Source organism: Pinus tabuliformis, chromosome 1_2 (genome assembly GCF_031772625.1).
Source record: "Pinus tabuliformis cultivar Carrire ecotype Pingquan chromosome 1_2, CPIR1, whole genome shotgun sequence".
In the NCBI taxonomy this organism is placed as follows: Eukaryota; Viridiplantae; Streptophyta; class Pinopsida; order Pinales; family Pinaceae; genus Pinus; species Pinus tabuliformis.
In genome coordinates, this window is record NC_142298.1 from 757526225 (window position 1) to 757549642 (window position 23418).

The window sequence follows — 23418 nt, forward strand, 5'->3', positions numbered from 1 at the left end:
TTTGCCTCTAGCTTAAACCTCCAAAGCTAGGGTGAAATTTATTGTCGAATTATTAGGTGAGTCCTAGTGTTTTAGTTGAGTCTGATGTAAAAGTGGTTTGGGAATAATTTAAGCTAATTGACTGAATTACTTTATTACAAATCACTTGGTTTACTAGATCATATTGAATCGTAGATGGGTTATGTGCCTTGAGGGTATAAGACGAATTTTTATTCCTTCTTTGAGTCTTGTAAAAGTAAAATCATATGTATTAGAGGGTTAGAAAAATAATTAATCCCCTCATGTGTAAATTAATTAATTTTTCTAACAAAATAAAATTAAAATCTTAAGCCAGAAAATTAATTAATTAGAGTCAAAATTAAATTGTCTAGGAAAATAAATTCTCCAAATGGAAAAATTCGTGAGTCTTGAAAGAATCAATTTTTAAAGGTCCTCCACCAAGGGTATATTGTTTTTTTCAAGAAAATTTGAACCCTTGGACCTTAGTGGTTAAGTCAAAGTCAATTTTTTGAGGAAATTAGCTCTAAATAGTTAATTTTGAGCTAATTAAAAGGGAATTAAATGATAAATTTGAAATTTCCGTAAGAAATAAGAAATCAAGGGCCAAGATTAAAAGATCTTGAAGTGTTTATCAACGACCAAGATTAATTTGACAAAGATCAAGGAAACTAGCTATTATTTTTCCATTTGGAGGATTTATCTATAAATTAGAGAGTCATTTGAGTCTCTAGTCATCTTGACTTTTGCTAGAATTGTTGCTGAAGCATTGTGTAAACTATTGTCCCGCTGGGAACTATTTTTCTATCATAGTAAAAGACTTTGGAGTGCAATTCAAGGTGTTCTTGCTTATTGATTTGTGGTATGTGCTGACTATGGGCATCTCTATATTATGTTGAATATTGGTAAGATTTGTTTTTTCATTAGATGGAGATAAAATCATGCTATTGATAATTTTGGGCTAATTTTAGGTGGTTTGATTCCCCATGTGATCTAACAGATTATTTTTTGAGATAAATACATAGTGTTTGTAGGGACTTCAGTCATTGGCCTCCAAGTTCACATATTCGGGCAAGAATCATTGTTGCTTGGATCTCTAGTTTTTATGTGGTGGATTTAATCTTCGCTTGGGCTATAGTGAATCATTAATTTTTCTGAAGCATTTTAGTCATTCTTTCAAGTAAAAAATATTAAAAAAATAATTTTCTCAAAATCCATTTCAAAACCCATGTATATTTTTGTAAATAAATTTGTAAATTATTTTTCTAACTTGGGTTGGGGTTTTAGATCTATTTTGTATATATTTGGGGTTTGGGTGTTTCTATTTTTATTTTTACAGGTTAGATCAAGGAGTTAAGTGGAAGAAGAGCTAGATCTAGGCCCTTGAGGGTAAGATCTAGTCTCTTGAAATTTTTTGCAGGTTTCCCATGGAAGAATTTTCAAAAAATCGAAGAGCTGAAGCATAAAATTTTTTCGGAGCAAGGGTTTCAAAATTTTCAGGGCTTCTAGCTTGGTTCTGCCCTCCAGGCCCTCAGCGTCCCTCCTGCTCTCTGCGTCTTGGTTTTTCAGCCTCCCAGGGCTAGTCATGACCCTTAGGGGCTACGACTTCCCTTCCTTCCCCTAGCCGCAGGCCCTAGAAGCCTTGTAGCTCCCTTTTCAGCCCTCCATTCTTCTCTGTGAGGCCTCCTCGGCCCTCTGTCCCCTTCTCAACCCTCTATCCAACCTTCTCCTCCTCTCCCTCTCCCTTCTCCCCTCGGCCCTCCTCCCTCGGCCTCCTCTCCTCTTACCCTAAGCCACAGCCCTCTAAGGGCTTGCGGCCCTCCTTTTGTGGCCTTTAGGCCCTAGGCCATAGGCCTTAGGCCTTAGCCCTAGCCCCATAACCCTTATTTCCCAAACACTAGCCTCACCGGGAAAAGCATTGGCCCTTTTTGGCCATTTCCCACCTCCTTGTGACCTGATCTATCATTTTGACCCTTATATCCCTGCAAATTCCAGTCCTGTAACCTTGATCTCCATTTCTTAGCATCTTTTCCCCCAAATTTGGCCTGAAACCCTATTTTGAAGATTTAAGGCTAAACACTTGGTGATTTTGCAGGATTAATGTTTCAAAATTCATATTGAGCAAGCGGCAACATTATCCCAAAGTTTCAGTGATTTTCAACAATGGGATCTTGAAGGCCTTGGGCCTAGGGTTTGATCTCCAATGCCTTATCTTTCTGCAGTTTTATTACAGTAGGCAAAACACAAATAATTAGGCCCTAAAATTAAATTCTATATGGTTAAAATTGTTTAGAATTGCAAAATCTTTGATTTCACAAATTTTTGCCACTTGGGCATCTCATATTTGACTAGATCTGACATTTTAGCTTGCTGGAAATTTCTGCATAACTGTAAAAATCAGATCTGAATATTTCTAAATCACATCCTAATTAAAGTGTACAAAATCTAAATTTTCAGTTTTTTGGGCAAACTTACTATTTTTAGACATTGTGGAGATTATCTGTAGTATTTTCAGTTCTCTGATCTGTCATTAATATACTGCTGTCATAAACTTATCAGTTCTGAAAATTGTTAAATCAAACTCTCTTAAAACCCTCAAATTGGAAATTTTCAAGTTTTAGTATATTTTGTCATTTTTGGAAATATTGGTTATCTATTTTTGGAAATTTTTATTTTGTTAATCTGTCACCGTTTCACTGTTGAAATAAGTTATCAGATCTGAAAGTTTCTTATTCTAGCCCTAAAAAAAATCTTTAAAATTGATTTTTCTCAATTTTTGCAAATTTTTACTATTTTTAGGCATTTTTGGGCATTGATGCTGACATCACTATTCGCTGATCTGTGGGTTAACTTACTGCTGCAATTTATACTTCAGATCTGAAATTTTGCTGAAAGATACATCTTGAGAAGGCTAACATACATAATTTTTTAAGTTGACATATTTTTGTGATCTAGGGCAAGCATAAACATTGTTGGTTTGCATTTTCTTACGCCTGTTATAACATTGATCAACTCTAAATTTTCTGAAAATTTATTGTTGAGATACATCTGAAATTGGCTAATCTCATAGCTTGGCATAATCGCTTATGTTAATTGGTGAATTGGTTACTTGAAGTTTGCACATGTACCTCTTGAAGCTTATCTTGTTTAAAATTGCATCATAACATTGTTAAGTGCTCTTAAGATAAATCTCACATAAGTAATTTAGTAATCTAACCAATCTTAATCCAAGATAGCAGTGACTCATAATCTCTTGCATAAGCATCTCACATAGGTTAGATCAACGGGTGTCCATACGGTCATCTGTTTCAATTCATAAGAAGCAAGAACTTGTGACTCCATTAAGGCACTGGTCTCATAATAGAAAATTTAATTTAATCATAATCTTTCTTAATTCCAACCAAATGGCTATGCCACTCATCCGTGTCTCCCAAGTAAGTTGATTTATCAACTTACCCTCTGTGTCACCTCATTCCATATGGGACTACCAGCCATAGCCTGTTGTTGGGAGACAACTTGGACAGAGTGGGTGGGGATCAGAGTGACAACCCCCGTCCTAAGCGTTGTCGCGGTGCTTGTGCAATCCAGGCGACAACAAGTCTAAAGTTAGGAAAAGGGGTTAATTAATTAGAATTAATTTAGAAATGTATGAATCATCTAGTAACTCACACGGATCGACTGGGAAATAATCTTAGCCCTTGATTAAGACTTAATCTTGGTCGTTGGAGTCCCAACAGAAGATTATAAGAAGTCAATGGATAGATGGAGAACACACACTTGAGATCGATTTCCTTGGGCAGTTCGATTTTCTAGAGAAGAGCAACAATCGCTGAAAGAGTTCGAGCCAGAGAAGGGAAGCAGAGATAGTGAGGCCAGAGGAAGATTTTCCAGATTTGGTGAGTACTTTACAGAGAGGTAGAGATAGCCACAAAGAAGTTGCGCAAGGGTTGCTAGAAGCCTCTAAGAGGCAATTCGATTTCGCTGGAGAGAAGTTGGTTTTCAGTTCCAAAGGGCAGGAATATGTTTATTTTTTTATTTAAATTATATACTATTTTTTTTAATTCATTATTTTTTTTTTCTACAACTTTTTAAAAAAAATTCACTCTTGTTTTTTTTACTATATATATAATTTTTTGTCTTCTTTTTTTATAGTTTTTTTTTTAATATATATTTTTCTTTCTTTTCTTTTTTTTCTTCTTTTCTTTTTTTAAATAGCCAAAGGCTTGAATGACGAAACCAGCAGAATGGAGAAACTCTAAAATCAGAGTAGCGAAACACTTCAATCGCAATGGCAATGAAGTTGACACAGACTTAATGGCCAAAGGCCGGGATTGGAGAATGCGGTTCTGATACCAAATGTTATGAACAAAGTTTGTATATGCAACAGAAATATTCAGAATATCTGAAATATAAAAATATCCATGATAGGACAATAATATATTTATATAGAAATGTTTGAATACAAGAGATATGATATTGTGGTTACAAATGAGGGCCCGCTTATATACTTAGGGCAGGTGCCCCTTCATGAATGGTCGTGTCTTTTGAGACATGACTCCTTAGTACACTAATCATTGTTAACTATTAATTATTAATTATTTACATTCATAACATTGAAGCTTTTCCATAATCCTTGTTGAGAAACTATTTGACCTCACAAACATGACCCTGCATTTTCAGTTTCCTAGTTGTTCTGAACTTTGTGATACCCAGGCAACTACTGTCCACTGTATACTCCCGGAAAGCATTACTCTATGCTATGGTTCATGAAATTTATATTTCAATTTCTCTTTGTTTTATTATCCTGCATGGATGTTTAATATAAATTAAAGCATAGACTGAGGATATAGTATATCGACCCTGATGTATTGACAACAATAACAATTACAAATAGGACAAGATTAATAAATAATATTTGTAGCATGGTTATTAATCTGACATGTTAAAATCAGTTCAAATATGGCTGATATTTTTATAAATTGCTGAAGCAAGAAGCTGTTCTCAGCATCTATGAATAAATGTCTTCCTAATTTTGTAATGATGTTAGTAAGCAACTCACGGTGCATACAATCTAGAGCATAATGAGATGACCAATGGTATTCTTGAAATTCAACGTTTACTTGAATGGAGGAAGTTGGTACTTGGCCACCAATCTTCCCTCTTCAAGATTGCCTCTATGGCCTCTTTGCGTTTTTCTTAGCAGAAGATTTTGGCTCAGTAGCCAGACAAATATATTGAGACATGGGGCAAGTTGTGTTACAAAAAAAAAGTGAAATCTGTCAAATACGAAAATTAGGCTTAGGGAAGCACATATGCTGAATCTTCTGTGATCACAACTTGTGAAAAATTTGAACATTCTGGTTTTCTGTGGTCAGTCTGTTCAGTAGTGTTGGTTGTACTAAGCTATTGGTTATCTCTGGCAGGTGCTACAGTACATAAGTTGGCAAGGATTAGCAGCATCAGGAAATGCTGGGATTGCAGAGAGTAGCACCGTGTCAAGGTCTCTCTTAAAAGAAAGGTTGGTCATCATAAATATAGGCTGAATGTTCTTCTTATCTGAATTATCTGTCTTACTATACTCTTTTTCTTGTGAAAATGGTTGAAATTGTTGGTATTTCACTTAGATTTATGCTTATTTTTTCTGCTTGTAAAAATCACTTAAATCATTTTAATTTTGTTTAGATTTAAAATTTTCAACCAATGCTTTGAGGAACTCTATCAAAAACAAACGCAGTGGATAGTTCCAGATGTTGAACTTCGGGAATCACTAAGACTAGCAGTTGCAGAAGTGTTATTGCCTGCCTATCGATCCTACATAAAGCGTTTTGGGTATGGCCCAATACACTGAACAAATTAGTCCATAGGATGATATATTACTTGGTCAAAATGTTGAATCTTAGCTAATTATATGTTGTGAATATTGTCTACTATTGTTACATTTCCAAGCAGTTCTTGGCTTTCGCCTGTGACATAGTGTGAAGCTATATGCAAAGAGTGGTAGTGAAGTCCTTGTAGTACTTCATTCAGTTTTTCTCACTTGAAATTCATTATATTTTTCAGTGCACCAATACAAAGTGGAAGAAATCCTAATAAGTACATCAAATACATGCCCGAAGATTTGGAACAGAAGTTGTCAGATTTTTTTGAGGGAGTACCCAAGGGTGACGAGAAGCGATGATGTTTTAATGTGTACTTTTCTTCCAATCATCTTTCGTTGGAGCATATTTCCAACGTAAGGATGTTTCAAGGTTGAGACTTTTGTTTAGGTAAATTTCAATTTCAACCAAATTTTCAGATTGATTGAAGGAGCTAGGTATACCTTTCAAGTGCCAATGATTTGAAGTTCATTAAGTTATGCAATAATCTAGTTAGCCTCACTGGTAGATATTTTATCTCAAAATTGTATCATGCTTATATGTCTTATAGGTTGATTCCAGAAGTTCAATTTGATTAATTTTTTTTTTTTTTGTAGAATGCATCAAGTTACCTCTTCAGCTAGCATCTAAGTGAGAAAGGCCCTAATCCACAGATGCAACCGTGGGGTAAGCCTAGGAGAAGTACCACTATCACCTCAATATTATTTTTCTTTCACTTTTGGCTGGCTCTCTTAAAGCCAAGGGGGTATCCCCAAGTATGAATAATCAAATAAACTAACTCTAAAGATGAGAACCTTAGACTTGGGATGTAAATATGAATGATGATAGATATATGATGCACAAATTTACACTTGGTAAATCTCTAATGAATTTAACCCAATTCAAGTATAACTTTCAATGTGAAAAGGATTCAACACTTAGAGAACATTATGATGTGACGATTTATACAAGTAAATTCCAGTGTTAAGAAACTAAACCATACATCAGCTAGATCCAATTAAAGAATCAAGATATGATAATTTAGAAGAATGTGGATCATCAAATAAAATTTGGTTTATGATATTTTGAAGGTAATTTCCAGATTTGAACAAATGATAAAAACCACTTCTTAAAACTATGTAAAAGAGGTATAAAATGAATGCTCAATAGGTAACTTGCAAATCTGATTGGTAATGCAGAAATGTAATTTCCAAATTTGCTTCATGGATAAATAGCCCAAGTAAATGATGTAAAAGTGAAGTATAACTTTGGCCTAATCACAATTATGAGTTTTTGACTAAGCCCTTGAAGAATTTCCAGAATTGCCATATAAATAAATCAAAGAAAAGAAAAGATTGTAAGATGTATGAAAGATAGACTTGAAATAAAATCTAATTTATGATATTCAGAAATATATATCAGATTTCATAAGACAAAAAGGTAAATAATTTTGGATTTTTAAATGGTGTTTGAAGAAAAAAATCAGTGCCAAATAAACCCTAGGGATTAAGGAGTCAAGAACACTATCTAAGAGGGCTATTTTCTTATGTAATCAGGCCTAGAAAATATGTATGAAGCACACTATATACACACATATATATTGGAAAATAATGTAGAAAATTCACACAGAGGACTCGTGAAATGAGCAGCAATACACCCCTGATTTCACGAGCCCTCTTTCTTGGACTCTCCAGACTTACAGTTTTCTATTTTCTTATGTAGTTAGGCGTAGAAAATATGTGCGAGGCACACTATATCCACGCATATATGTTGGAAAATAATGCAGAAAATTCACACAGAGGACTCATGAAATCAGCAGTAATACACCCCTGATTTCACGAGCCCTCTTTCTCGGACTCTCCAGACTTACAGTTTTCTCATTTCTCCTTCAGATACAGTGTTGTGCTATCTTAGCAGTGGTATATCAGATACTCCACCCTCACCTCGCCTCTAATGTTTACAGCTACACTTATGGATGGTAGTTTGGTTATAGCATGTTCTACTTTGATATTGCATGTATTGGTGCTCTTGCTTGGACATGATGCTATAACGTTTGGGTCTTATTGTGAAAGTGATAAACTCTAATGAAATATGATAACACTTTATAATGCTATAGTTTTAGTTTTTGCCTCGTCATACGATGGCATAGTTTTCTTTTAGAAATATTGTATCTCTCTGGTCTGCCTGTCTTACTGGGAAAGTAGTTAAGCTAGTGTCTTACATGTCCCAACCATACTTAGCACTTTTCATCGTACTGCTTCACTTCATCCCATCCATAGAAAAAAAATTCCCTTTCACGTTTGACTTATCAAAGATCACAAAAACATTTAAATGGAGAAAATCCTAAGTCATTAAAGCCAAAAAGGGGATAAGAGCTCGAGAGCAAATAAAATTAAAAGTCAAAAAATGTAATGCTTGAGTGAATGCCACTTCTCTGAGTCCATTGTCCCTAGTCCCATGGTTTTCTATGAATATCTAAAGAAAAAGGTACTTGTTCAGTGAAACAAATGCTTTAAAAAAAAGGAAAAAGGGGTAGTAAGAAATAGTTCCAAGGAAACACACCTCAATGCTAACTTCCCTCTATAAAGGCTTTTCCTAGCTTTTGAAAGCTAGATGATTAAAAAAAAGACCTATACATCATTACTGGACTTTGAAGATTATTACATGATGTTTTCCCTTCCCCTTTCATGACTTTCCATCATTTCACCTATCTTTTACTTAGGGACCTAGAAAACACATTTTGTCCTAGGACTTGACACATGTATAAGGGTTAATTCATGTTCCCCCATGGTAAGACTTAGGAAAATTATAAAACTAGCCTTTGTTATGTTGTGTTTGAAGAAATCATTAAGGGTATGCCACCTAGTGGCACATCAAGAAGTTGAACCCACCACTATAAGTGGATACCTTGCATTGGGATCTATGTACCATGCCATTGAGATTTGTGACATTGCATTGGGATTTGTGATGTTGCATTGGGAATCGGGATCCATGTACCTATGTTTGTCTATATCTACAAACATTGGGATACATGTCACCACATTACGATCCATGATAGTGCATTGGGTGATGACGATGATGCCACATCATTATAGCTGCCATATGGAGCACTTTAAGAAGGATCGTTTACCCTGTTGGAAACCCTTTGTCATTGTGTATAAATAGTTTCTTGATATTCTTCCCAAGAGCACAACCTTTACAGACACCTTCATGATCTCTCTGTAGTTTAGGGACACCTGAAACTATTTGATTCAATTCTGGTTGTTGATTTTCTTAGTGCAAGTAGGGTTAGCACAATATTCCTAAAATTGTGATAATTATTTATGATGTAGATTTTCTTTCATCTTATTCCAATATATCATTAAGCAATTATACTTCAGAAAAATTCAACCATAAAGAACAGTAGAACATTGTAAATCACAACACACGAGAAGACAAGATTTACCATGGGAAACCCCACTACGAGGAAAAACGCAACAAACTTTTCAATAGAGAAATTCTTCTTGTTCAATGAGAGGCACGACAACCCTAGACCTATGGTCAAACCTGGTCTTCTCCTCTAAGTCAAGTCATCCAATCTGATTCTGCACTTCACTCTTGATCTTGCACTTCAGAATTTTGGCCCTCCTGTAATAGTCAGTTGTCCCAGAATTTCGACCCTATAATAGTTGCCCCAACAACCCAGAAATTTCAGCCCCCCTGCAGCAGTTTCCCCAAAAAAATGTGAACCACACAGAGAGATTGCTCCACATGTTCGAGTTGCTAGAGAGAGAGAGAAGAGAGAAAACTTGGCTTTCCTTTTCGTCGTTCTTGTCCTTCACTCACTTGCCCAGAAACTGTCTTACGTTAAATGATGTGAATGTGCCAATGGAGGAGGTCAAGTTGCTTTTATATAGTAGTCTGTCTTGGGTGAATGGACTTGTCTCTTGGCCAGGTTTGACTTGCCTCGGAGGGAAGCCAACTTGTCACTTTTTGGAGCCAAACATTTACATTTCAAAAATTCAAATTTTCATCTTTTAAAGTTGCAATGGGACATTAACTCAAAATAAATTTTCCTATGACCCAAGCATTTATAAATATGCTTTACAATGATAGATATAATTACATCAAGTGACCAAATGTACATTATGAAGATCGACCATAGTTACAAATTCAACACTCTCTCTTAACTAGGGAGGTATTCATAATCATTGCCATATATGTTCTCAAATTGAATAAATTTCTCTAAAGAAAAGGTTATCCATTATTACCAGCATCATCATCTATCATCAACATCTGCTAGTGGCCATATCTGGGGCGGTACCAAACCCATGGCAATGTCATCAACATATCAGGACTCACTCCTCCAGAGTGATCGGTCCTCGAATCCTTTGGCCTCTACCTAGGCCAAAAATGCTAAGACCCTCAACTAGCAAGCACTCACCCTTTCTGGTGAGCTCTTTGGGCCAAGACCTCACTCAACCCCTTCTTGATTGGTGAGGTCTAGATGTTGAAAGGACCTCACTCCACCCTTCCCAGTGTGTGATCAGGGTCGAATACCTCACTCCACCCTTCCAGTTTGTGATCAAGATCCAAATGCTGAAGGACCTCACTCCACCATACCTGGTGTGTTATCAGGGTCCAAGACCTTACTACACCCTTCAGGTGTGTGATCAGGGTCTAGATGTTGAAGGACCTCACTCCACCATGCCCTATGTGTGATTAGGGTCCAGGACATCACTCCACCCTTCTAGTGTGTGATCAAGGTCCACCTCCAAGAGACACTCACTCAACATTGCCTGTTGAGCCCTCTGGGTCTCTTGGACCCATTCTCCCTTCTGGGAGAATGTCCATCTGTGTTGTAGACATATCAACACTCCCTCTCAATGAGAGGGGTAATCTCCATGAGCCCCAACTTGTCTCTGAAGTACACGAACTTGTCTCTTGGTAATGGCTTCGTCAGAACATCAGTTGTCTGCTCATCGGTGAAGATGTACTTGAGCCTTATTTCTCTCCTCTGCACCATGCCACAGATGTAGTGGTACTTGATCTCAATATGTCTTCACTTGTCATTGAACACAAGATTCTCTGAAAGCTTCACACAACTTTGATTATCGCAGTGTATCACCGTCGGTTCTAACTCTTGTCCGAACAATGCTACAAACAATTCTAGAGCCATATTGCTTCGGTACAAGTCTCGTTGACTGCAATGTACTCTACTTCAACAGTGTTGAGTGTGATCGACCTATGCTTCCTGCTCATCCATGATATCATAGTGGATCCCAAACTGAAGCATACTCCCAAGGTACTCTTTCTATCCTCAACACTTCCTACTCAATTAGCAGTTGTATATCCCTGAAGTTGTACATCTTTGTTTGCAACATACCTCAAGCCATAGTTCACTATACCATGCAAATATCTCAAGATGTGCTTTGCTGAAATCCAATGCTCATGTCTCGGTTCTATCTTGCACTGGTTCAAGGTGTTCACAGCAAAGAAAATATCTGACCTACTGTTAACCAAAAATACATCAACATACCAATCAACGACCAATACATAGATGGATCTACCAATCTAGAGTCGAAGCCTCTTAACTTCTTCAAGTTAGTCATCATGGTAGTCACCATGGATTTGCAATCCATCATACCGAATCTTTGAAGGATCTCTAACACATACTTTCCTTGACCAAGGAAGACTTTGCCAGGTTTCTGCCATACTTCTAATCCCAAGTAATAGTGCATCAACCCAAGATCCTTCATATCGAACTCAAAATCCAATTGCTTCTTGCACTAAATGATAAGAGGCTCGACACCTATCAGAAATAAGTCATCAACATATAATAATAAGATCACATGTGCATTCTTCACAACCTTAAAGTAAAGGTTTGGATCAGCATTGTTGAGAAATCTAGGGCATTCAATGTTAACAATTTCTTTGCTTGATAATTGCTTGTGATATGCTTGTTCTTCTTTTACTTATGACCTTTCACTTTGTTAGCTTATTAGTGTGTTATTTTTCATCAAGACAATTATCAAAATAAAGACAAGTGACACAAAATATAGGATTCTCCATCCAGGGCCAAAACATCTCACCTTTAGAGAGGAAAACCCGATAAAATTCTTCTTCTAGATCTTCAATTGATAAGTACCAAGACCATGACACTGACTGTTGACTCTAGTATCCTCTTCAAGAACCTTGTCACCAACCTGGTCTTCCTTGCCCTTCCTTCTCTTGCTCCTTCTAGAGAAACTCAGTCTCTATTTCTTATGTGGCACCTTCACAATTTCCCTAGAGAATCTCAGTCTCTATGTTTTGTAGAGAAACTTGGTCTCTACTTCTCTATTCTAGAGGATTCCTTCCTTTGCTATCCCAGAAGAAACCCTTTCACTGCCTCCCAGAAGATAGTGTTGACCTAAAAGATATCTCTTCGTTGCCCCAAAATATTCTACTTCGTTTGCCCCAGAGGATTCTTCCTTCGATACCCTAGAATAGTGTCCCTTTTGCTTTAGAGAAGACCCTTTCTCACTGCTTCTTTTTCGCACTTCTTTTTGCACTTCTCTTCGTTGGAATGAGTTTGAATTTGATGCTTAGAATGGAGGTCGAGTTCCTCAATTTATACCCCTCTTCTTTAGACCGACTTGACCGCTGGATGTAGGCCAACTTGTTCTGGCATCTTCTTCAATGTTTGTAGGCCGACTTGTTCTGGCAGCGTCTTCAATGTTTGTAGGCCAACTTGAAGAGGTTTAGTGACAAGTTCTTTGGAGGATACTTTACATAAACAAGATGGCATTTTACAAAGTGTAACATGACTTCATTTACATGACAATGACCCTTATATTTTATGACTAGATGACAAATAAATCCTAAAGACTCTCAATGGGAGTCTTGACTCAAAAACAAAATCCTTGCTCATGAAACCCATGAAGCAAGTCAATAGAATAATTTCATTTCTATTATTTACATCTCTTTACATAAAATCATTATTACATGTCATTATGAAGACCGAACTTAGTTACACCTTTCAACACTCCCTCTTAACTAGGGAGGTATTCATAATGGTACCTTGGACTTTCTCAATCTGAAGAATCTCTCTTAAGAAGAATTCAGATTTGTAACTCATTTGTATAACATCATACCAACCGGCTTTTATTTACCAAGGCCTTGACTAACAAATCTATCTCTCCATAAGATCAAAGCAAAATGTTGGAGAGACCAATGATTTATAGACATCCTCATCATTGTCTCTTTCAGAACATACCCCACCCAAGTTCTCTCACGATATGCTCCATGAGGATTATTCTTTTCTTGGACTCCCTAGTCGCCAAAAGAATATCGGTCCTCCACGACTACTCTTCCATGGGATTCCCTATCTCATCCCACAAGAGCATCAGATGCCAAATGATTACACAATCCTCCATTCTGTCTTCTTAGGTGAAGCACAGAAAAACATGTTTATCACTCCTTATACTAGGAGGTTTTATTCCGTTAAAGCAATGTACTCATTCCGATCACAAATGAATGTTCCTAGGCTCCCGGCTTAGGAATTTCCAAGTTTCTTCCAAGTAAGAAACTTCTTCTCAGGCTCCCTCTTAACTGTGAAAATTTGGATGCACAAATTTCTACTACAACAACTGATTAAGTTTCTCCTACTTGTTAATTTATTTAATCAAGTTACTTATTGTTTCCTACAGTAAATAGCAAAACTAATACACTGCAGTCTACACCATTTAAATTATAAGAGGAAACAAGAAACTGAACAGGAAAGAAATACAACACATCTACACAGTGATTTTTGGACAAATGTCCCTGGAAAAACCCAATGTGGGAAAACCGGTGCAGCAACTCTGAAGGTTTTATTATTAAGAAATAGTAATTTCTAAGTACAATTCGTTGGATGCCCAACTGGATATCCTATACAGAGAAAAACTGGACAAAACAAGTAGTGAGATGCTCTCACCCTGTCACTGGAAGAATCTGACCTTAATCTCGTTGGAAAGAGGCTTTGCGTCCCTTCTGCGCAGAATTGCATCAACCCTACGCAGTGTTTGCGTCACCTCTGCTGGGGTTTGCGTGCTCTTCCTTTAGATCCTCTACTGCCTAGAAACTTTGATCTCCAGCCTCTCGGTCTCACACCCCGGCTCCTGGCTTATGAAACTCTATTTCCTCAGCAAGAAATTTGATCTCCCTATAGGCTTTGCGCTGCCACTACATCATCACTGCGTGGGCCAGCATCAGCCTCTCTCTAGACATCATTTTTTCCTCTTTCCCTTGTACTCTCTGGCAAAATATCACTATCGAAAATCTCTTCGGCAGCTGCTCTGCTTCAGAAAATCGAACTTCTAATCTTCTCTCTGTGTACTCCAAGTGCCCATCAAGCCTCTTCTTATAATCCTCTCGTTGATCAATCAACGACCCATATTAGATTCTAATCAATGGCTAGGATCATATTGACTTGATCTCTGCCTTCTTCTAGAGGTTTCACCCACAGTTTAGATTAATACCCATTAATTATTTTAATTTCCTAAGTTTAGACTTAGGGTCCCATTAAAAATATTTAATTATTTCAATAAAACTGTCTCTAGGTGGAATTTCCCAAAATGATTTCTGAGTATTGGAGAATGCATGTATCTAAGCCTCCCTGCGAATTTTGAGACTTAGAGCACATTTGATGCTACTAGAAATCAACACACCCTCTTAGCGAGGAATATGCTCTAGCAGTGTGCCCTAATGAAGCATCACTTTGTTCTATAACATCTATTTCTGCGCTACTGATGTCTGACATCCTGTCCACCAACTACTGCGCAAATGTTGCATCTGTATTGTTGTTGACCCTACCACTGTCAACACTGAATCCGTATTGCAACTCCCTCTCAATTCTGCATCCATGCTACTGCTGGCACTGCCACTGTCAGTTGCATCTGCACTGCAACCTTCTTGACTTGTTGTTGCTACCGTATCAACAACGGAAAAGAATCTCAAATTACTGAACAAGTGTTCAGTATGATGCATCCCGTTGCTGGAGTCTGACTGCGGCTAGTCTCTATGCTGACCCTTTGAAGCCTCTATGTTGTTGCTGGCCTCTGCTCTGTTCCATCTGCATTGCTGCCAACTCTACTTTGCGTTGTTCAGTCTCTGGCGCTACTAGCCTCTGCAACTGTCACTGACACTCCTTTGCACCTGTCACTCTCACACTCCTCTGCACCAACTGACACTGGTCCATCCTGCTACCACTGATCTGGGCTCTCGTAGCAAGGAATTGATCCGAGAAGTGGGATCCTTGAGGATCCTACCCATTTGTAGTTATTTCAAACTACAACTCTAAATCATCCCACCTCCCTTATGGAGGTATCTCGGTTGTCATGGAAAAATCATCCTCCTCGATTTGTAGTTATTTCGAACTACAACTCTAAATCATCCCACCTCCCTTGTGGAGGTATCTCGGCTGTCATGAAAAAATCATCCTCCTCGATCTTCACGACTGCAACTTTCGGATCGTGCTTCTCATCTTTTTCCTTCTCTCTGAGAGGACACTATGTTGTGTAGTGACTGAGTTCACCACACTTGAAGCATTTGATCATCGAAACATCTTTCTTCTTCTTTCGTTGCTCTTGTTGCCCCTTGGATGCGAAGGTTGCATTCTCTTCCTCTTTCTTGGTCTTCGATCCACTGTTGTTGCTTCCGTCAAGTTTACACTTGACCAAGTCTTTCATCATCTCCTCTTGCTTAAGAGCTGCCCACATCACATCCCAATTTGGAAAACTCGCCCTGCCCAATATTCTCTGGACAAATACTTGCCACTCCTCAAATACTGAATTTAGGGCTAGTCTTACCATCTCAAAACCTTGAGGTGTTGACCCCACAGCTACCAACTCATCTCGGGTCTCCTAAAGCTTTGCAAGGAACCGATTAATGTGTCCCCCTTTCTGCATCTGCATAGATCTCATCTTCTGCTCTAAGTACATCTTCCGCTGCTCGGAAGATCCTTGATAAAGTGTCGACAATGCATCCCACATCTCCTTGGCATTGTTTCTGCCAACTATGTGACATACTATATGATCCTTTAGTCCATTGAGGATCATTCTTTTTGTCTTCGCCATTTCTCCCTTGTACTTCTTGAGCAGATTTGGATCTGCTGGCTCAGCTACCACGCTGTAGAAGTAGATTTTGAGAAAATGCTCATCCAGAAGGCATGACATCCTTGCCTTCCAGATCACGTAATTGGATGCCCCATCTAACCTATCTTGATCTCTCGGTCCACTGGTTGCCATCTCTACCAATCGAAATGTTGAATGACCTCCTCTCTCTTGTTGTTTCTCAACAAATGAGAAATCGAATTCCCTGGCTAGGAATTCTCTGAGGAAGAAATTCCCTCAAGTGTCTCTCTTCTTCTTTTTGGCATCTTTCTGCCCAACAACTACCTGCAAAAAATTGTGTCACACCAGGAACCCCCCTTCGCTGAAGCTTCTGCTGCGCTTCTCCCTCTGTCGCTGACAAATTTTGATCTGGAAATCCTACCTCTCTGTCAACTCACTCAGAGAGATATTTACCACAAAAATCTTTCCCTTCTGGCCTGACTCCGCAAACCCTATGGGGATTCAAATTGTTGCCTCTGTAGAAGTTTCGAACTCCCTTCCTCCTTTAGCACTGGGCTCTTCAGGCACTGTTCTCTTGTTCCACCTGCAACTCTGATACCATGTGAACATTTGGATGCCCAAATTTCTACTGCGACAACTGATTAAGTTTCTCCTACTTATTAATTTCTTAATCAAGTTACTTATTGTTAACTACAGTAATTATTGAAACCAATACATTGCAGTCTACACCATTTAAATTATAACGAAAACAAGAAATTGAACAGGGAAGAAATACAACACATCTACACAGTGATTTTTGGACAAATGTCCCCGGAAAAACCCAATGCGAGAAAATCAGTGCAACAACTCTGAGGGTTTTATTATTAAGCAGTAGTAATTTTGGAGTACAATTTGTTGGATGCCCAATTGGCCATCTTAAACAAAGAAAAACTTGACAAAACAAGTAGTGAGATGCTCTCACCTTGTTACTGGAAGAATCTGACCCTGATCTCTCTGAAAGAGGCTTTGCGTTCCTTCTGTGTCAGCCTCTGGCAGAACTACGTCAACCCTACGCAGTCTCTGTGTCACCTCTCATGGGGACTGCATTGCTCTTCCTTTTGATCCTCTGATGCCCAGAAACTTTGATTTCCAAAATCCCGGTCTCACACCTCGACTCTCAGCTTCTAAAACTTGAATTCCTTAGCAGGAAATTCGATCTCCCTCTAGGCTTTGCGCTGCCACTACGTCACATTGCGTGGGCCAACGTTAGCCTCTTTCTTGACATCGTTCTGTCCCCTTTGCCTTGTACTCTCTGGCCCAGGAAAAGACTCCTCACTAGATATTATCCCTGCCCCTTTTTGCAAAAGATCACTATCAAAAATCTCTCTGGCAGCTGCTCTGCTTCAGAAAATCGAACTTTTGATCTTCTCTCTGTGTGTACTCCAAGTGCCCATCAAGCCTCTTCTTATAATCCTCTCGTTGATCAATCAATTACCCAAATTAGATTCTAATCAATGGCTAGGATCATATTAACTTGATCTCTGCCTTCTTCTAGAAGTTTCACCCACAGTTTAGATTAATACCCATTAATTATTTTAATTTCCTAAGTTTACACTTAGGGTCCCATTAAAAATAATTAATTATTTTAATAAAACTGTCTCCGAGTGGAATTTCCCAAAACGATTTCTGGGTATTGGAGAATGCATGTGTCTAAGCCTCCCTGCAAATTTTGAGACTTAGAGCACATCCAATGCTACCAGAAATCAACATTAACCAGGGACCTATAGCAGTGCTTCATCTGGAGATCTAAAACAATCAATTGCGTGAAGAACTCCTTCCTTCGATGTCATGAATTTATTCTATGATAAGGAGACTTCATCCTTTGGTAACTTATATATATAGGGCATAGATCATTCATCACTTTTGTTCATGAATCAGTGATGTCTTTAACTCATCAGAAAGTGATCTATCGGATTTTCCATCTGGCTTTGCTTCATGTCATTCTATTATCATGCCATATTTTTGAAAGGACATTACATCCTCCTATATGGTTTGCTTGGAAGATATTCAAAGATCTTCCCTTTGACAATCCTACATAAGTCTTTCTAGATGTTAGTTCAAAAATAATTAATGACACTTCAAATCAGTGTTACCTTTGTGATGATCTTTCACCATGACATCCTTTTATAAGTATCAACGTCATGTATGTAGATTGACACATCTCCCAGAGATATTCAGTGTCAAGGGTCTCTATCTTTTTCCGACTTCCATCAGAGTCTTCACATCTTTCTGGGAGATATTCTAGTCAAATCTTCTTGGATTTTGAATGCCTTCTATCATTGTTGTATATTATCATGATCTCTTCCTTTCTTTTCTCACACAGTTCATTCCCAAGAGCTTCCAATTTTGATTGTAGTCAGCTTCCTCATGATTCATATATATTATGTTGATTTCATCTAGTGTGACTTATGCTTTTCTACAATACTTTGGAGGAGGAGATCTTTTCTTCTTTTGATCATATTCCAAAATGGAAATAGTGATCCAAGTTAACTGTAACCATATGACTTTCATAATAATCTATATGAGCATACATATCTTTCTTTCGTTCATCCAGGCTTCTTGTAGCAGCGTCATTCGAAGGGACTTTATCCTTCAAACCTGCTTCCTTGTTGTGTCATCATACCATTATTCCTTGAATCCCGCAAGTTGAAATTCCTAATGAAAATCTTTTGCTTCCCTTCTCTATTGGAGAATCTTTTGATGAGAATTCTATCACAGAAACTTGAGGATATTTTATATCCTTACCCGGCAGATGTTTTCATCTATGAAGATCCCAGTCGATGATGACCTTTTCTTTTATAAATAATCATGAGGTTTCCTAAGAGCTTCCTAATCAATAGGATTTGTACTAGACTTACTTCCTTCCCATGTCACAAGCTCGCTCTTCTAATGTTTCTATGCTATTTTTCTAACGAGATGTACCCTATCTAATTTAAATGGCATCAAGACTATAATTTACAAGTGAAAAGTACCTTCTTGAGAAGAAGATCATCTCAGTCATAGTAGAGATCTTTTACTTCTTCATTCTTAGGCTTCTTGGACTCAGGCTCTTTCACTTCTTCAGTAATGTGTGCTCCTTCTCTATTCCTCTTGTCCTTACCACGATTAGGACAATCTCTTTTGTAGTGTCCAAGTTCCTGACATCTGAAGCACCTTATCTTATCCATGTTCTTTTTCTTTGAAGGACCAAACTTTCCAAATTTTCCTTTTCTTCTTGTCATTGTAGCATATGCTTGATTTTGTTCGCTTGGTCCGACATCAATCTTTGCCTTTAGTCTGGTTTCTTTGATCTTACATAGTGACCATAAATCTTGAAATGGAGTAGTCTCTTTCTTCCCATATAAGCTTGAAGTGAAGTTACCCCATTCTTCCGGTAGTGCATTTAGTACCACTGTGGTCATCTCTCTGTCAGACATAACTTCTCCTAGTTCTTGTAGTTGATCTCGAATTTCTGATATCCTCATGAAGTATGAGGCTATTCCATCTTCCTTGGATATCTTTAGTTTGTAGAGTTCTTTCCTTAAGGAGATTACTTCTCCTGCGGTACTTACAAAAAACAACTCTACTAGTTTGTCATATATAGCTTTTGCAGTTTCTAATTTTGATACATATGGGATTAGAGAGTCTTTTATAGATTCTATAAGAATCCTTTGGGCTCTCACTTCTCCCTTCATGTATTTAGCATGAGCTTGAGTGTCTTCTTTTGGAGGTTGGGTTATTGATCCCTTAATGTGAACCATGACCTCATTCTCAATAAGATTGAGGTCAGTCCTTTTCTTCCATGCAAGGAAGTTTACAACCCCAACCAGTTTATTGCTTTCCTTGCAAAAAGACATTTTGATATTATCGGATATAGTCATGGACTTACTTGTCAGATTGATGCTTGCTTCCTCCTTTTCTCAATGTTGATGGAGAGCCTTCTTCTTGAGTGATTTGATGAGAGAGAGCTTGATTTATGATCCTTTGATGATTTGAAGTGCTTCTAGGGTTCCAATCTTTCTTCTTGCTTCCTTCTTCAATCTAGGGTTTCTATGATGTAGATCTTGGACTTGTTGATAACCTTTGACTTGCTTTGATTCCCTTTTTGAAGCTTGATTTGTGTGTCAGCTTGCTTTGTCTGCGCCTTCTTGTTTTCAACACCTTAGCTCTGATACCATGTTGAGAAATCTAGGGCATTCAATGTTAACAATTTCTCTACTTGATAATTGCTTGTGATATGTTTTTTCTTCTTTTACTTATGACCTTTCACTTTGTTAGCTTATTAGTGTGTTGTTTTCATCAAGACAATTATCAAAATAAAGACAAGTGACACAAAATATAGGCTTCTCCATCCAGGGCCAAAACATGTCACATCTAGAGAGGAAAACCCATTAAAATTCTTCTTCTAGATCTTCAATTGATAAGTACCAAGACCATGACACTGACCCTTGACTCTAGTATCCTCTTCAAGAACCTTGTCACCAACCTGGTCTTCCTTTCCCTTCCTTCTCTTGCTCCTTCTAGAGAAACTCGGTCTCTATTTCTTATGTTGCACCTTCACAATTTCCCTAGAGAATCTCGGTCTCTAGGTTTTCTAGAGAAACTCAGCCTCTACTTCTCTATTCCAGAAGATTCCTTCCTTCGCTATCCCAGAAGAAACCTATTCGCTGCCTCCCAAAAGATTCCTTCTTCGTTGCCCCAGAAGATATCTCTTCACTACCCCAGAAGATCCTACTTCGCTGCTCCAGAAGATTCTACTTTGTTTGCCCCAAAGGATTCTTCCTTCGATACCCTAGAAGAGTGTCCTTTTTGCTTTATAGAAGACCCTTTCTCACTGCGTCTTTTTCTCACTTCTTTCTGCACTTCTTTTCGTTAGAATGAATTCAAACTTTATGCTTAGAATGGAGGTTGAGTTCCTCTATTTATATCCCTCTCCACTGGGTCTTTAGGTCGACTTGACAACTGGATGGAGGTCGACTTGTTCTAGCAGCTTCTTCAATGTTTGTAGGCCAACTTGAAGAGCTTTGGTGACAATTTCTTTGGAGGATACTTTACATAGACAAGATAACCTTTTACAAATTGTAACCTGACTTCATTTACATGACAATGACCCTTATATTTTATGACTAGATGACAAATAAATCCTAAAGACTCTCAACAGGAGTCTTGACTAAAAAAAAAATCCTTGCTCATGAAACCCATGAAGCAAGTCAATATAATAATTTCATTTTTCTTATTCACATCTCTTTACATAAAATCATAATTACATGCCATTATGAAGACCGAACCTAGTCTCGTCAAATAGTTGTCAATACAAGCATACCAACCTTTTGGAGCTTGCTTGAGTCCATACAAGGCCTTTTTCAACCTACAAACATAAGACTCCTTTCCCTATACCTCAAATCCTTGAGGTTTCTCTATGTACACCTCTTCTTCAATCACGCCATTGGGGGAAGAAGACTTTACATCCATCTAGTGCAGTTCCCATCCCATAGAAGCAACAAGTGAGATGATGGATCTAATGGAGGTGTATTGTTGGTTTCTAGTAGCATCAGATGTGCTTTAAGCCTCAAAATTTGCAGGAACGCTAGGACACATGTATTCGATAATTCCCAGAAATCATTTTGGGAAATTCCACCCGAAGACAGTTTTATTAAAATGATTAATTATTTCTAATGGGTGACTAAGTCTAAAATTAGGAAATTAAAATAATTAAAGGGTATTAATTAAACCGGGGGTGAAACTTATAGAAGAAGACGAGGATCAAGTCGAAATGATCTGAGCCATTGATTAGAATCTAATACGGGCCTTTGAGTGAGAGATCAGAGATCAAATTTCTCAAGAGAGCAGCAGTTGTCGAAGAAGTGATCAAAGTGATTTCTTGCAGTAAGTGGCAGGGATAGTTTCTGGAGGAAGATTTCATGATCCGGGGATACATTGCAGAGGAGGCAGAGAGAGATTCAGAAGAGGCAGCGCAGAGCGTGAGAGGAGATTCGAAATTTGCTAGAGAGTCGAGTTCTAGAGCCAGAAGTCAGGGTGTGAAACCGGAAGGGCTAAAAGTCGAAGTTCCATAGGCAAATCGATCATCCAGAAGGAGTGACGCAGTCTCCAACAGCTGTGACGCAGAGCAGCGCAGTGAATGTGCAGAGGCAACTAAGGACTTGCCATTCAGTGGCTGGATCAATATTGGATCGCTAGTGATATTGTGAGATATTTTGATTTCTGGTAGCATCGGATGTGCTCTTAGCCTCAAAATTTGCATGGAGGCTAGGACACATGCGTTCTCCAATACCCAATAATCGTTTTTGAAAATGTCATCTTAAGACAGTTTTATTAAAATAATTAATTATTTTTAATGGGTGCCTACGTCTAAACTTAGGAAAATAAAATAATTAAAGGGTATTAATCTAACTATGGGTGAAACTTTTAGAAGAAGACGAAGATAGAGTCCAAATGATCCGATCCATTTATTAGAATCTAATATGGTTCGTTGGTTCTCAACTGGAGGATTATAAGAAGGACATCGATGGGGACTTGGAGAAAACATAGACTACAGATCAAAAGATTAAATTTATGAAGCACAGCAGTTGTCGGGAAGAAAATTCCAATTGATCTTTTGCAGTGAGGGGCAGGGATAGTTCCGGTTGGAGGTTTCTCTTGATCCAGGAATACTGAGTAGAGGAGGCAGAGAGAGATCTGAGAGAGGCAGCACTGAGACAAAGCTGGCTAGTGTAGGCTGACGCAGATGCAACGTAGAGCCTTGAGGAGGTCCGTATTTTTGCTGGAGGATCTGACGCCGAAAGCCGGAAGCCAGGGTGTGAGACTGGGAGGTGGAAATCGAAGTTCCTGGGAGGCAAATCGATCAGCAGAGGGAGTGATGTTGTCCCTAGACGCTGTGATGTTGGGCTGACGCAGTGACTGCATAGAGGCAGCAATGGGCAAGCCATTCTGTTGAAATAAATGTAATTAGGCTAGGTCTTCATAAATGTAATTTTGATATTTGTACTTATTCAAGGAAAGAGAAATTATTTTTGTATTATTTGTCAACGAGTTTCTTGCTCATTGAAAATAGGTCAAGCACATTTTGAAGTGCTTCTAGAGAGTCAAAGTCAAAATGTAATTATGATAAGACCCTTTGAGGGCATGTTACATCATGTATGACATCATACAAGGTCAAGGGAACACCTCCAAGCATGGTCAAATCCTCTCCTAGCATTACCGTGGTCTGCAAGCAGCAAAACAGTGAATAAAAATGAATTATGAAGAAAATCATCAAGTCAACTTTAAGGACAATCATGTCGGCTGGAAGAGGAGGGACAGATCTCTATTTATAGAGGTTGTCCACTCCTCTTTCAACGTACAACACAAGCTCTGAAATTTGCAAGCAAGAGGAGATACGAAGGGCGAATAAAAATCCAAGGTAAAGGGCCTATTAGGACAACGAAGCAAGGAGGAAGAACAACGAAGGTCTAGGG

At 38.2% G+C, this 23418-nt stretch overlaps 1 protein-coding gene across 4 annotated transcripts in view; it reads left to right on the top strand.

The window, feature by feature from the left end:
* The window catches only part of LOC149208002 (exocyst complex component EXO70A1-like), a 268698-nt gene that overhangs the window by 211603 nt on the left and 33677 nt on the right, over positions 1 to 23418 (top strand). For 2 of the 4 annotated variants that reach the window (XM_089393979.1, XM_089393982.1), the window contains exons 10-13: positions 5421 to 5515; positions 5680 to 5826; positions 6058 to 6263; positions 6470 to 6732. In XM_089393979.1, the coding sequence (XP_089250105.1) occupies positions 5421 to 5515; positions 5680 to 5826; positions 6058 to 6175 (360 nt within the window). In that variant the 3' untranslated portion in view covers positions 6176 to 6263; positions 6470 to 6732. Of the gene's footprint in view, positions 1 to 5420; positions 5516 to 5679; positions 5827 to 6057; positions 6264 to 6469; positions 6733 to 23418 lie in introns of those variants that run through there. The other 2 variants (XM_089393980.1, XM_089393981.1) reach the window with 2 other exon arrangements.